This window comes from Rissa tridactyla, chromosome 4 (assembly GCF_028500815.1).
Source record: "Rissa tridactyla isolate bRisTri1 chromosome 4, bRisTri1.patW.cur.20221130, whole genome shotgun sequence".
Lineage (NCBI taxonomy): Eukaryota > Metazoa > Chordata > Aves > Charadriiformes > Laridae > Rissa > Rissa tridactyla.
In genome coordinates, this window is record NC_071469.1 from 829,844 (window position 1) to 845,413 (window position 15,570).

At 47.4% G+C, this 15,570-nt stretch overlaps 1 protein-coding gene across 2 annotated transcripts in view; it reads left to right on the forward strand.

Annotated features, from left to right (window-relative positions):
* The first annotated feature begins 104 nt into the window (after positions 1-104).
* The window catches only part of RMDN3 (regulator of microtubule dynamics 3), a 35,658-nt gene continuing 20,192 nt past the window's right edge, over positions 105-15,570 (forward strand). For both annotated transcript variants that reach the window (XM_054198485.1, XM_054198486.1), the window contains exons 1-7: positions 105-249; positions 1,155-1,217; positions 2,546-2,741; positions 3,400-3,546; positions 7,600-7,867; positions 9,419-9,521; positions 9,973-10,033. In XM_054198485.1, the coding sequence (XP_054054460.1) occupies positions 129-249; positions 1,155-1,217; positions 2,546-2,741; positions 3,400-3,546; positions 7,600-7,867; positions 9,419-9,521; positions 9,973-10,033 (959 nt within the window). In that variant the 5' untranslated portion in view covers positions 105-128. The remainder of the gene's footprint in view (positions 250-1,154; positions 1,218-2,545; positions 2,742-3,399; positions 3,547-7,599; positions 7,868-9,418; positions 9,522-9,972; positions 10,034-15,570) is intronic.

Here is a 15,570-nt window from a genome sequence, read left to right on the forward strand (position 1 = left end):
CTGATGACGCGGCGCCCCGCCATTGGGCGGCTCTCCCCGCGCGTCACTCCCGCGCGCCGCGGCGGCGGCAGGGGGCGGCCATGGCGGCGGCGCGGCCCGGGCCCGGCCGGCTGGGGCTGGTGGCGGCCATGGCGTTGGGGCTGGGACTGGGCGCGGCGGCCGGCGCCGGGCTGGGCCTGCTCTGGCTGCGGCGGCGGAGGCGGCGGGTCGGCGGGCGGCAGGCGGAGGCCGCGGGGCAGCGGAGCCAAGGTAGGGGGGTGCGGCGGGGCCGGGGCGGGGGGCGCGGCGGGGCCCTGGCCTGTCCTTCCCCCCGTTCCCTGTCCCCTTCCCCGTCCCCCAGCGGGGGACGCCCGGGGCGGGGGTTGAAACGCTGAACTCTGAAAAGCGCCGCTTGAGAACCCCGAGCCGGCCTTTCTTTCCCCAAACCTGTGCGGAGAGAAACCGCACCGCCTCTGTCTCTGCCAATGGAACCGCCCTGCTGTGGGGACAGGCTGAGAGAGCTGGGGGAGTTCAGCCTGGAGAAGAGAAGGCTCCGGGGAGACCTTCCAGCCCCTTCCAGGCCCTCAAGGGGCTCCAGGAAAGCTGGGGAGGGACTCTGGATCAGGGAGGGGAGCCATGGGACGAGGGGGAAGGGTTTTACACTGCAAGAGGGGAGATTTGGATGAGATGTGAGGCAGAAATTGTTGGCTGTGAGGGTGGTGAGCCCCTGGCCCAGGTTGCCCAGAGAAGCTGTGGCTGCCCCATCCCTGGAGGGGTTCAAGGCCAGGTTGGACGGGGCTTGGAGCAACCTGGGCTGGTGGGAGGTGTCCCTGCCCAGGGCAGGGGGTGGCACTGGATGATCTCTAAGGTCCCTTCCCACCCAAACCATTCCATGATGGCTCAGGTATTACAATGAGCCCAGCAGCACAGAGAGCTGCGCAAGGACGAGTGCCAGGGGTTTCCCTTTAGTAACGTGTATAGTTAGTAGAGTAGGTTTAAAAATAAAATTACTTATAGGGAAGAGCTTTTACTTGACTATCTTTAGTGGGGTGTCTGAAGCTTTGTCTTTGCTGCTGCCTTGGGGTGGGAGTAGTTTGTGAATAGTGTTTTAATACGTCATGGTGCAGAACCAGGTTTTAGATACTTGTACCTTAATCTCTTGTGCCGCACCACAGGTGGCGTGTACCACACAGGCACCGTGGCAGTGACAGCAGAGCAGAAACACCCTTCTGACTTTGGTAAGTGGCTTTGACAGGCTGGTAACTGTTGCTGCAGCAAATGTCTGCCCCTGGCTGCTCAGCATATATCTCGGAAGGAATCGGTTCATCCAGTTTCACGGGACTTCACCCTGAAACAGCCGAACTGGGGAGGACAGGAGGGTCGGCAGCTGCTGGTGTGGTGACAAATGCTGCTGGAGCAGGGCAAGCGCTCCAAAACAACCCACTGAGATTCTGTACAGCCCTTTCCTGAGCAAACAGCGTTACTTCTGAGAAGCAAAAGAAGAGCAGGGAAAAGATTACAGTACTTCTTTGTTTAAGAGAATGTAGATTTTTATGTCTGAGTTTAGATGCATTAAAGCAGGGTACTCTGGCAGATAAGCCCTTCTTTTCTGCAAATCTGGCTGCTTTTTTGAGAGTGATTCACTTCTGTTGTTAATGTAAAAACAGTGTTCCTTCTTAAATAATTGACTTAACTGGTAGTATATTTGTTTATAGTATTTATGAGCTTTCAAGAAAACATTTTAAATCCACAGATGTAGATCTGTTCTTACGTGCTGGTCGATCGTGCTATGTCTGCAAGAAGATTTAAGGATCAGGCAGACTGGTAAAGGTTCTAGATATTTGGTATAGAAGGCAATGACCCATTTTGGTGACGAAATTGCTATTTAAAGTCTGATGTCTCCTCTTTGAGTTTCTGTGGGGTGTTTTTTTCCTTGAATAAGAGTACAGGGGGTTTGGGGTTTCTGTTTTGTTGGTTTTTGTTTGTTTTTAAGAATAGGTCTTTTTTGGCCAAAATTAGCTTCCGTTGTCCTTATTCATTATCTCGTGTTGTCTTGTAAGCTGGTTGCTTTCCTGGCTGATGCTCTCCTGGGCTGATTGCGAGTCAGGAGAAAAGCACAGTGTAGTTTTTCAGTGTGATGTTAACACAGAAGTGCGGAGAATAGGAATTAAACTAATTCGCACTAAGGACTTAAAAAAAACCCCACCAAACTTCATCTGCAGTACTCTTTGTGATATGCTCTGTGGATTTTGCTCTTTTAAAAAATAAATTTACAAAGGGATTTTTATAGAAGTTTTATGTAAGAGCTCTTATATAAAAGAGCTTTGTTTACCCCTAATTGCTATTGTGAGTCCGTTAAGTGTGGCTAGATGCTGGTGTCAGAGGAGGGAGCAGTAAACCAGCTGAAGAACCCAAAACCTCAGGCTGGGTCAGGCGGCAATACTTGAGACCAAGCCTCATATCCTCCATCTTCTGGAAAAAAAAAAAAATTGTACTAAAATTTCCCATGTGAAATCCTTTCCCATACGGATCTAATGAGCCTTTCCTCCTCTTGTTTTCCTTTAAGTCGTGCCCAGAGCGCTGGTTCCTGTAGAGGCGGGAGATGGGGCCATGTACACAGCTCTCCTGCCGCAGGAGGAGCAGGTGGATGTGCTGGAGCGCCTGGACTTCGTGCTGAGGAACATCTCGGAGCTCAGGAGGGAAGTGGAGGAGCTACGGAGCACCTTGCAGCACTTAGCTGCAGAAATCGTTGGCGAAGTCAGGTATCGACCCTGCCCCCTTCTGTCTTTTTCTGCTGTTTCACATATTTACTCCGTAGCGTGGTAAAACAGCCAGGATCGCGTATGTTAAATTTAAAGTCCAAAAGTGGGAAAAATGTCTCTGCAGTTTCCACTGGCATTACGTCTTGACCTCCAGTGAGATTAATGCAAAACAAATTGTGTGTTTAGCCAGGGTTGTTTTTTTTTCTTCTGGAATATTAAGTACTGGCACTTGCTTCAAATTCTAGACTGGGAAGGTTATTTGTTCTGTAAACATTTGTCTCTTGCTACGGCTATTTTATCTCTGCTGGCAGCTGTGGGCAACTTGATACAGAATAAAAGGTCCTATATTCTGTAAGGTGTTTCAGGATTCCTTTGTCGTTGTTCATGGAGGAAATCAGAGGAAGATTACCCCTTTGTGCGTGGATTGCATATACGGATTGCATGGGGACTAGGTCTGTGGTCAGACTTGCTTTAACTGTAGAGGGGGATGTTTGGTGTATGGCAGCGGGATGTCTGTATAAGCAAGAGTAAGTCACCTTGTGAATTCTTTGGACGTAAAGTGAATTGGAGAGAATCTGCTAGAGAGGAGAAGGGAGCTGAAACAGCAGCCGTGCCTCTACCAAATGTTAATTTGTTTCTCTCTCTGCTTTCCTCAAAGGTCCCATCTGGAAGAAACCCAGAAAGTAACTCGCCGGAGGCGGTTCCCGTTTCCTAGAGAAAGAAGTGATTCCACAGGCTCCAGTTCAATTTATTTCACAGCCAGCTCAGGAGCAGCCAACACGGACGATGGAGAAAGTGAAGGAGGGTGAGCAGAGCACCAGCGTAAATGCAGCTTTTACAGGCTTCGGTGCCCAGTTACATCTGAGCAGTTTATAACATAAAGGAAGGAAATTTTTTCCCCACTAGGTGTCTGTCATCCTGTTTTTATTTGCTTTTATTACAGTAAGTCTACTACTGCCAGGCCCAGATTGAGAGAAGTGCAACAATTCCAACTTTTATAAAAGGGGGGAAAGAAAAAAAAAAATTAACTTTTGAGGGTTTTTTTAAGCAATAATTTGATGAGGGAAGCTTGCAGGAAGAAGGGAAGTAGAAGTCCAGCCTGGAACTTGAGTGAAGAGTTTATAAATAAAATTTCCGTACAATAATGTGTTTTAGAATGGCTGGAAAACTTGAGAAAGTTAAAAATATATTCCAGTTAACTAAAATGTCATTGGCTAGGGTGTTTCTTACGGATTTTTCTCAGTGTGTTACACTGGTCAGTTGTGTTGCTGAAGTCCGTTTAGAAACAGGTGAAAAGCACTGTGTACTTACGGGCATCAGTAAAAGTTACGATATAGATGCAAGTATTGTCGGATAGATAACAAGAGGTGTACTGCAAACATGGATGGGACTGCTGGCGAAACACTTCTCTTCTGTGCCTTAATCAGAGGAATTTATAGCTTTTGAGGTATGTGCGTACATGTGTTCTAAAGCATGCGGCGCTGGCTGTATATGTCTTCCCAGGGGAGTTGAAATGAAATGTAATTTACAGAGAAGCTGATGGTAGCACTGAGAGCAGGCAGGCAGGGTTTGGGGAGGAAGTGCTGTTTAGTGGCAGCTGGTGCAAAGTGACACTGGGTGGCACGGGTTTGTCATCGGGGGACAAAGCAGCCGTTACTGTGGCAGCCTCCTAGAACAAAGGACACAGCTCTGCAGGAAAGCAGCCTTCGTGACTGCCATAAACCCACGTCTCTTTAGTATTTTGTCTTTAGCAGCTGGAATTGGTGAACCAGGAAAGAGCTGATGTGATCTCGTTCAGGTTATAGAACTGCTTCGTTCCTCTAGAGTCGGTGTTTGTATGAAAGCAAAGTTAGGGAGTAGGTGGTTCACGACGCTGTAATAGGTAACGGGGCCGCATAACACATTTTAAAACTATATAGGTGGTTCTGAAGACAAAAACTCGCTGTCTAGATAATAACAGATGGCATCAGGGTGCCGATGTATTTTATAAAGCGTGCTGAAAAGGATGGTCCTTGCCAGCAGATACCAGCCCTAGGTGTCATTAAGTCGCGACAGAGGCTGACAGCAGTTGAAAGGTTCAGGGAAGGCATCCTCCTTAGGGGACCTCAAGTGAACTGCGGAGCAGGGATATATTTTACTGCAAAACCTTCTTACTTTAGTGGGAACCTAGTGATGGTTGGAGGAGTTCTTACATTTTATTTAAAATCTGTAATTAGGTTTAAGACCAGTGTGGGTAATTAGTGGGTAAGCAGCTCTCACCTGATCTAAATAAGAATTTGAATAGTACATAATTTCTCACTCTGGTATTCATGCTGTACAAATAGGTATAATATTCTTCTGGTCAGGACCAGCTGTCTTTAATATGCAATGTTGTCTTTTAGAGATGTAAATATTAAAATTTTCTAGTAGAAAATCAGGGTAGGAAATGTATATTTTGGAAGAGACTGTTTAAGCTTTTTAGCAGCCACTGGGAGGAAGAATGAGACTATTCTCAGCAGATAAACTTCAGCTGTGTATTCAGTTCTGGCAATTGTGTTCTTTTAATGAAAGTCAGAAAGAAGAACTCACGTTTCAGCTTTATTTTGTAAACCGCCTGGACATAAGCATCTTCTCCAATTTCATATACAATTCACAAAAAGCGTCACGAGCTTTCAGGAGCCCAGAGGTCTCGGGCTGCTTCATTTCTCTATATTGCCTTGGCACTGCCTTCGTCTTTTTGGCTTCTTTGCCTCCCCTTTCCTTGTGCTGGTTCATTCCAGATAATATGTTTTCATTTTCCATCAGGATGTGTGCTAGCCCCAGGCCTCAACATACTAAAGCTTTTAAGAACTTTCCATCATCGTAAACTCGAGAAAACAGACTGATAACATCTAAATCCCTTAATCTTTCCGAAAACCCCGAGTTTATGAAGTTATATGCGGTATTACGTATCTTTTTAAACTGGGGCAGCGCCTTGTGTGAGCTGTCTTGGAGAAAACACATTTTTGTGGTGGAGGGAAAAAAACATATAGGAGCCATCCATCGCTGGCTGCTTCTAGAGACCAGATTGTCTTCCAGGAGCCTTCAGTGTGGAAAGCGTTTTTCAGCTGAAGTACTGAAATCCGTGCAGCTGCCAGTAAAACCGTGCAGTGAGACAACGCCACAGCTGCGTAGCCCCCAACTGTGCCTGCATAGGAGGCTAGGATGGGAAATAAGAGAGTTTGAGGAGTTTGTGTGTACGTACTGAAAATGAGGTACTCTAGAGAACATATAATATCATTAATCTTAAGAAAATATCAGGAAATGAAGCTTTTAATCTGAAACAGCCATGCTGGTGTGACCTAGCACCGTGTTGTTACATTCTCCATTAATTTAGTGCTGCCTACATAATATCCAGCACGTCGTCTTGTAGCGCTTGCTTTCCTGCCTTTGCAGTGATAAGGCTGACTTTTCCGTTATTTCTTGGTTTAAAGTGTTTCAGTAGAAAGTGGGGCATTGCTAAATATATGGCTGAGAGTGGGAGGCTGTGGGTTGAGGGTATTTGTTTGCCCTCTGCCAGAGAGGGAAGCGCTTGAGCATTATTGATGGCTCTCAGAAAACTGAGGCTTCGATAGCCAAATGTCTCTGGTTATCTACGTGTGGCCGAATGCCTGCAACTGCCTTCTCCAGATATGGACTTTGGTCCCGTATCTTTGTCTCCAGCCAAGGGCCGCTTCACCCGCAGAGCAACAGGCTCTCCCTCGGGCAAGGAATTCAGCCGGGACAAAAGGCAGCGCCCCCAGACTGCAGTGACTTTTCATTCTGCAGAACTGGTAAAGTTGGCTTGGGCACAGTTTAATTGGGTAACAATTACAAATGTCCCCTAGAATTAAGCGTTTATGGGACGTGACGTAGGTTGCTCTAGGAAGAGAGCTTTCTATTCAGATAAACCAAAAAAATCCTAATATAAAAGTGCACATTTCAAAATTACTGGCTGTCTTGCGCTTATTCTTCAGCTAAGAGCTTGCGGGCAAATGTGAGGGGGACAGATGGAGAGTCTTCTTTAAAAAGAAGTTAAGTCTGTAAGCAGACACCTCACTGCAATGGTATCAGTCAATATATAACGCTGCTTATAATTTCCAGCTTAGATGTCTGTATATGATTTGGGGGAGCTTAATTTTAGCCATCTTCAGAAACTTTGATCTAAGCTTTTTCCTGGTTCATTTGACTAATTCAGCAGCTAAGCATTGCCTGGGGTTTTGTGCATACGGTGGTTTTCTGTGGCTCAGCTGCCGTCTCCCTGCTGGACTTCTCGCTCATGTGAAATAGTTTTGATCGCTCTCCTACTGTTTTGCACCTTTCCACATGTCGGTGTGAACAAGCTGTTCTGCATTTAGCGCTCAGACAAGGTGACGGAGGTACTAGATACTGCCAGAACAGCTATTGTGTCTGAAATTTCCTGGAAAAGGCTAAAAACCTCAGGTTATATTTTCCACATGGATGAGCGCGTTGGGTTTTTTTGTTGAAATTCTCTTTTATAATCCATACATTGAACTGAATGGCCCTGGCTCTGTTCTTAGTTCTTTCATTATCTTACGCTGAAGTTTTCATGCCTGAGAGATGCTGTCACGGTGCGCAGGTGAGATGTGGACACCTGTGACTGAGCTCTGCTTAACGCCTGGGGGGTCTTCATCAGCTTTTTGAGGTTGTGTGGGTTACATGAGAAATAACGATCGGTGTGGTGTTTGAGACACTCGGATTGTACAGTGTTGAACTAAGATACTCCTCTTCCACTGTTGGGAAGAGTTGTTTTTCCTGTACCGTATGTATAAAGCTGTCAGAGGCTGCACAGCATCTCCTCAAACGAATTGTGCGTGGTTGTTGTTGTTTTTCCTCAAAGGTACAGCACAGCCAACGCTGAGTCTGATTACGACCGGGAGTCCGAAAGAGAGAGCGAAGAAGGGGAAGATGAAGTGAGCTGTGAAACAGTGAGACCTGTGCGGCGGGATTCCCTGGATCTCGTCAACGAGGATGAAACGCATTTAATGTTAGATTCCTCGCTGGAGGAGGGACTGGGTCAGCTCCTGCAGCAGGCTGACCGCTTGCACAGCGGAGATGAGCAGGAGAAGAGAGAGGGGTTCCAGCTGCTGCTCAATAATAAACTGGCGGTAAAGGTCGCTTTTTTATATTTTCCAGCAGTGATCTGTGTTTTCGGCTAAATAGCTGGGAAAGAGGAAATTGCGTGTCTTAGCGGGCTCCAGGTCCTGCACCACCACCAGGCCAGCTTCCAGCGGCCCCTTGCTTGGGAGAGGGCTCAGGGCCAAAATTGTTGGGGCCACGGCAGCAGCCAGTTCCCAGTCGCACCCTTGGAGCTCTGTCTCATCCTGCTATTGCTTTCTCCGAGTGAACACGCGGTACACGAGTGAAATAACAGTACTGCGTGTGTGCAGTGAGCTCAGCAAACGTTTTGAGTAGTTGCGTGTGCAATGGCTCCGTCTACATTTGGGAAACGGTCTTTTCAAGGGCTGCCCAGTGCACGCGTGTGGTGGTTCATGAAACAGATAAGTGGCATATTCAAACAGAAGGGGTAGGCAACACTTACGTGTGGGTTAGTTAACGAGATTAAACGCCTGGACGGTTTATAGGTGTTTTGACACCTTAAAGACTGTGTGTATTTATGTCCTGTGGGCGACAGGAATCGATCCCCTGAGTCAGTGAGCGCTGGCGCTGCCCCGGAGGCATGGGGACACAGCGAGGGGCGGTGAGTTTCACTCCGGCTGTCGCAGACAGTACTGTGTACCCCCGGCCACAGGCAGCGGGTGCAGCCAGCACCAAAAGGTGTCCTGCTGTGGCTGTTGTCACCTGGTGTGGCCGTGCCTGTGCCTGCTGCAGGGGCACTGCCCGCCCCGATAGCGGCTGCCTACGTGCTGCGAAGCCAGTAAAGAAAAGGTCTCGGGTTACCAGCCTTTTCCTTTTTGGCTCCTGTATGTCCAAGTGGAATAGAAGGAAAAAAATAACAGATAACTTGATCAGTTCTAATTTCAAGTAGATTGGGGTTTTTTCCTTCCCACCAGAGAGAAATGAGAGACCTGTTGACTTTTGAAATTCTCTTGCATGCTTCTTCCTGGTGATTCTCCCACTTCCTTTTATTTACAGTGCTGTCACAAAAGAAACCAGACTGTTAGGTGGCTGTGTTTTAATTTTCTCCTTTTTTTAAGTAAGTTTGAGTTTGTCAGAACATACCCACTTCAGATTTAGCAGCGCACCTACCGTACTGCCCTGGGTTTAAGGCAGCAGCAGGATGTGAAACTTCTTTTGAATGCAGACTGAAGCGTGAAAAAAGTAAAATTCAATTTGTGAATTTTAATGAAGTGGTGAGGTTTAGGGTGATATTTCCGCCCCCCGCCCAGTGGTTTGAGGTTAGCGGAGACTGAAGAACTGACCTCACTATGGCCTTTGAAGTGGAAGGGTTCCTTGTTAGAAGGTGACAACAATTAGACCTGTGCTGGTAGTGTAGCGTTACAAGCTTAATTATAAATTTGGCCATCCAGTTTGCTCTTTTGTGGTTCTGCTTCTGTTCTTGTAGACTTGAGGCCTTTCAATGTTTCAAAAAATGTCTGTGTGACTTCTGGTCTGTGCCCTGACTTGATTTTTCTGTCTCGTACTCTTTGCCGATGGCAGAATGGGTCTTGACATATAACACTCACGTTTTCCTGCAGTACGCGGATCAGAAAGACTTTCTTTGGCGCCTGGCCCGGGCACACAGTGATATGAGCGAAATCACGGAAGACACAGATGAGAAGAGATCGTACGCGTCTGACGGTAAGGAGCTGTGCGTTCACGGCAAGGGAAGTGGGGCGCTCAAAGCTGAGACCACGCCTCAGAGTTACAAACCCCGCTTTCCTCCTCCTCCTTCAGCTTTTTGAGGCTGCAGGCTCTTGGAGAGAGGGGGAAGCAGGACGAGTCCTAGGTCTGAGGCTGTGAAATTAATCGGAACAAAACCATGGAAGACTCTCATTGCCTTTTCTTTGCACGGTGGGGAGGATGTTCTCATTGCAGATGGCTGTACTGCCACACGGTGCTACTCCGCTTAAAATCTGCATCATGTCTTTGAGTGGTCTTTCATGTTCCATATCACTGCGAGAGTATGAAATTATATTGTAAAACTAAGAAATATGTAACTCTTTGTGCCATTCTATTATGGCACAGCCTTAAAGAAGGAAGTAAGGAGAGAAAGCGTCTGAATTTCTTCTCTCTGACTGCTTATTTGCAGGGAAAGAAGAGATGGAAATCGCCTTACAGAAATGGGACCAAAGTGCTGAGTGCCATCAGTGGTATGTCACTTCTTACTTCTTGCTTTAAGATGCACAGGGGAAGGACCTGGAGACTGCTGTGAGCTGAGCTGCATTTAAAAACAAAATAACCCAACCCAAACAAACAAATAAGTTTACTTGCTCTTACCTGGAGTATACAACATTGATGTTAATTTCCATAAAAAGCCATGGTTTGACAGACAGTAGGTTTGGTTGTGATTATAGTAATAAACTTCACTTTGCTTGTGCCAGTTTAATTATGAATTTCTCTCTGAGATGAGATGGCCAGAAGAGTTCTCGAGCAAAAGCTCCCCAAAAGAATAATGAACTCTGGATTCTAAGAAGAGATTGTGTCAAGGCTTTTGTGAGCCTGCACCTAACAAGTCGATGAACTGTGGTGGTGAAGGATGGCCTCCCAGATGAGGCTGGAGAAACGAGCTGTTGCCAGAAGGAGTTTGAGAGGAATAAGTGCAATGAGCTCCACTCGCTGTTGAGCGGGAGAAGTTGAGCAGACTGCATATTCTTTGGGCTACTCGTAGCTCAAGTGCGTATGTTTTGGAAAGGTGAAGTGCAGTTTGTTTAGGAGCTTTCCTGGGAATTGTGCAACTTCCCGTTGCGAAAGCGGCGGGCGGTAGGTTGCTGAGTGGCTTTGGGCCCGTGCCTGTGCCCGGGCGATGCTGTGAGCGTCTCGGCACGGAAAGGAGCTGTACTCCGTCGGCAGCGCGTTGGGTTGTGCAGTCCCTGGGAAACGCACGTCGGAGTGCCCTGTTCTGTTCTGGCTGTAGTTGGGCTGCCAAAAAAATATGTTTTGCACAGATAACTTGCAGAAAGCCAGTTCCCGAGTCTGAGAGCTCAATGTGGTGAGGCTCGCTCTGTTTTCTTCCCCGAGTGCTCTGTTTCCTTTGGCCCCTGTTCAGCCCCCTGTGGAGCATCGTGTCTGTCCTTCAAAGCCGAGCTCAGGGCCAGCTGCACAGCTGTGGGGGCAACGTCTCCAGAGTTACTTATTAAATATGAACGAGGTTTTTCCTTTGTGTTCCTCCAACATTCTTGGGTTAGTTGTCGGTTTTTACTCTGTTACTGACGTTTCGATAATGCTCTGCTGCGCAGAGATCCTTGCTTTATGTCAAGAGGCCGATATGTTTGCCTCCATCAGCCAGGCCTGTGAGCGTGGGCTTAGTGCTGCGCCAATGTTCTTGCATTCGTCTTAATTCTGGGGCAAGGAGAAACATCATTCTTACCAGACAGCCTTTTAGAGTCTTCTGGAGAGTGTCTTCTGGCCTGGCACCGCAGTGTTCCGCTCGCAGATGCTGCCTGTCGCTCTGCAAAAAGCACTCTGGCTTTGACATGAATTGAGACAGCAGCATGTGGCTCTTTTTTTTTTTTTTAAGTGTATTTTTTTTTTTTTTCATGATAAAAGATGAAACGATCTGCAGTTTAGCCAAGCAGGGTGTTCCATGTTTGTATAAAAGCTGCAGCTGGTTAGGATCTCCTAAGGAGGTAGGCAGGAGGGAAGGTACCTCGCTCTCTTCAGCAGCCTGAAGGAACAGGCTGTGGTTGCGGCTCACGTATGGGATCGAGAGGATTGTTCTCCTTTTTTAAAAAGTAGACCTAAAAAGGGTTTGTAGAGTGGTACAGATATCTGTAGAGGTAAGGGAATATGCTTTTCTGGTATTCTGGTGAATCCCTTGATGAGCAGTGTTTATCAGCAGTTACTGCAAAGAACTGACAACATGTAAAATACAATAAAAGAGAAACGATATTTTTTTTTAATGGAAGTTTTTAGGGAAAACAGGATGCTGAATACCTTTACCAAACAAGACCTGCGCTCCTCTGAGATGAGTAAATTTATTTGGAGGATCGGTTTGGACTACTGGCATCTAAATAAACGCCTTTATCGTCTTGAAAAGACTGTGTATTTTAGCTCTTACTAATGAATTGCAGTTCTCAATTAAAGCTTCGATACGAAGGAAGAATACCGGGATTGACAACGTGGCTCATCTCTAGCAGATTCTGGTGCTCAGCTCTGTCTCCCAGCTTAACATCTTGAAGGAATGGGTTTTCGGTTGCCAGGTTGAGTCTTGAGGTTTGTGAGCCACTGGGATACTTGGTCGTTTGGCATTTCCCAGAGCAAGGTTCTCCCTCAGGGTACAACGTTGGTAGCTCGGCTCTGGCACTCAGAGCTTGTGGTGTGCACGGGTGATGGCTGCAGTGGGATGTCTCGGTAGAAAACCTCAAGCCTTTTGAGCGGAGATGTTCTCGGTGCCTCTGGTGCAGCCCGTGCCCACCCTCCCTGCAGCGGTTTTGGTGGAGGAGGGCACAGTCCTGGTCCTATTGGACCCGTCTCTCTTCCAAACACCGGTGAGGCTTCTGCGCATCTACATCTTGCTTTGAACTGTGGGGAGCAGCGGCAGGAAGGGCAGCTGCAGAAAGAAGGGAGCAGAGCAGCCTGTGGGGGGCAGGGGATTTATTGGAAATGAATATGCAACTACCTTTATCGCTTGCAGAAATAATTATTTTGGGCCATGAACAGGAAATGGTTCCCTTTCCAGCTCTGTGTGGGTCACGGGATGGACGCAGGCTGTTTTAATTGCAGTCTCTTTTTATGCTAATTAATATTAAGCTTAGAAAAAAGTGATTCCTCATGAAATGATGCTTAATGCATGGAAGATACATAGAGATGAGAGATGTAGGATAAAACGTAGCTCCAAAAGACATCGTAGGTTGTGCTCCCTTTACTCGAGTAGTGGGCCCATTGCTCAGAATGGCGTTTGCTTCACGGTGCTGACAGTGGTAGCGATGTTTCGGGAAGTATAAGGAAACTAGTGAAAGAACACAGTGCTCGCTTTCCTTCAGTTTGGCATCCTTCCCTCCAGCGGGGAGGGAGCAGAGGTGAGTTCATAGTCCGTGGTGGAGCTTCCTCCCTGACTTTGGGTGGTCTGGCTTTAACCCCTTCCAGACCATCCTCTGGTACAGATCCCACAGTTTAACACGCTCTGTGCAGGGAAAAAACCTGCTTACTCCGTTTGAATTGCCAGCAGAGGTTTTAAAGGTTTTGATGTGGTGCCCTAGCTCCTGGTTTATGGAGAAGCGAACAGAGAGTGATTATGCACACTTCCTTCACAATGTGTGGTTTTATTCTGTCGTATTTCTCTCTGTAGGATCTGTTCCCCTTGCTGAAGAATCCTAATCTTCTATTTCTCTTTTCTTCTATTATCTTTTATCATTTTGTTATCTCTCATCACCCATGTTGTCTTTCCCATATTATTCTGTTTCTCCTGTATCTTTTTTCAGACAAAAATACAGGAATTCACTGCAGAACACAAGTTGTGGGAGCAGCGTGGATTTGTGTAGTGCTAATGTGATGGTCCTGTTCATTCTTCCTTCCGTATACAGTAGTCAACGTTGTCTTTCTCTTCTCCACAACATACTAAATGGACGTTTTAATAGAAATATTGCCAGTGATTTTAATGTCTCTTCTGTGTGAAGCCTGTGGTTGTGTAGGTATCGCTAGGGCTGCATTTTCCCCATGTGCGTTATTTCACGTTGACCATCATTTTCTGCTTTACAGATTGCCACTTAACGCTTGTGGATTACTTAAGATGCGGTTGTGCTGCTTTTCTGTGCTTGTTCCTTGTTCTCTATGCTGTATTATTTGCTTCTGTTGCACAAATCATTCCGTTTCCCCTGTTTCATGGGCTCTAAGGCGCGATGCTTGCCAAGCAAGACAGAAGATACTCTGCGTACAGTCATCCTTGCAAGTTAAACTTCCCCCCCCTCAGTGCCTCAGAGTTATTGTGGTAATGGCTGACATTTTAAAGCAACAAACAAAGAAAATAACTTTGTGGACGAGAAGGGATTTCCGAGTGCTGGCAATGGCAGCGCGGGGCGTGAGCGGCCGCAGCGTTGTGTGGCTGGATGGTCGGAGGCTCCGCCAACGCCGCGGTCAGGGGTTTCTCGAGACCAACAGAGAGCAGTGAGTGTCTGGGGCTGTCTGGACTAGCCCTGGGACCTGCCCAAATCCGAGGGAGAGCCCTTTCATGCATCTCCTGGGCCTTCTTGACGTTGGGTGTGGTACAAAGCTGTTGTAGTCGCTGGCTCTTGGAAGCTGGCGGTTCCCGAGACAGCCGTCTCCGCGGGGCTGGGGGGGCCAGGGCTGCGCAGCCAAGTCAGGCTCCGTGCAGCAGCATCCTCGCTGGCTCTGCCCTCCTCCTCCGCGCCGCGGGGAATAGAGAAACGAGCTGGAGCTGCCTGGGGCACTAGATGTATTTAGTACCTTCAGAATAGGTTTGTGTGTTGTAGGCTGCGTGGTATCACACCAAGCATTCCTAATGCCTGTGTACCCCTGTCGTATAATTACCTGATTCTTAGTTTTGATACAGACATCAAAGTCATCCTCTGCTTTAATTGCGAAAGATCTCTGAAGAGACAGATACTGTGTCCAGCTAGATTGATTACTCCCTTCGCTGATTTCAGCTCATGAACAGGGGACACAGCAAGTTCCTAAGTCTCTTCTTGCTCGTTTTTAGGGGTGGGTGGAAGGGACATCGATCGTTGCACAAACCGGTACGTTTTGCTGCTTAGCTGTGAAAATGTGACATCCTCCCAGACGAGGTGAGAGAAAAAATTGTGGCTTCGTTAGAATCCCCTCTTGGTTTCGGTGCGGCTGTTTGCAGCACGACTGCAGGCACGTAACAGCGGCTCTAGGGATCAGGAGCGGATGGTGAGCTGTGAGTTTGCCTTGGCTTCTGCTCCTGGTGTTAAGAGAAATATTGGAAGTACAGCCAGAGCAGCGAGGGATTTCAGAGGTCCAGCTGGGAAAAATTTTGCAGGTGCTGTATTAGCAGCTTTTGTTTGAGTTGAATATTTCACGTTGGAAATTAAATGCTATTTGCTGACTGCTGAAAGCTGTCATTGCAGAAGAGGTAATAAGCTTTGGCCCTCTCAGAGATATTATACGTGCTATACAGAAGCGGGAGGAGGGGGCGTTCCTGGGTTGGGTGAGCCCCTAAAATGTGCCCTTTCTTCTAAAGAGTCTGTCCCTTTGGTGGAGCATCTTGCGCACGTGAGAGCCACTGGATCATCTGCCAGCCCTGGAGAGTCTGTTGGTACATCTGGCTGTCCCGTGGGTAGATACTTTTTTTTTTTTTTTTTTTTTTTTTTTTTTTTAAAAGTGATGGCATTCCAGACGTGACTTGAAGACAGCTTTAATTTTAACAACTGGCAGTATTTCAAGATTTAACTCTTCGTGGATTACTGCCCAGATCTGGCCAGTTTTGAGCTGTGTCTGGATTTATTAGCTGAGCGTTTCCTGCTCCGCGGGGTCTGTGCTGCATTGCTGACAATACAGATTAGGGGCAGAAGCAACTCTAGGAAATAGGAACAGGCGTTAGAAGAGAGCTCAGAACTTAGAGGAGGAAAACCATCACACGGCGAGAGCTGCCTGATGGCACCCCCTGCCTCAGGAGGGTCCCTCCCTCCATCAAGGTGTCGGTACCCTGGAACGTCTCCATGTCCTGAGCCACAGGACCTGGGAGTGGGAATGCCAGAGAGGAGCCAAG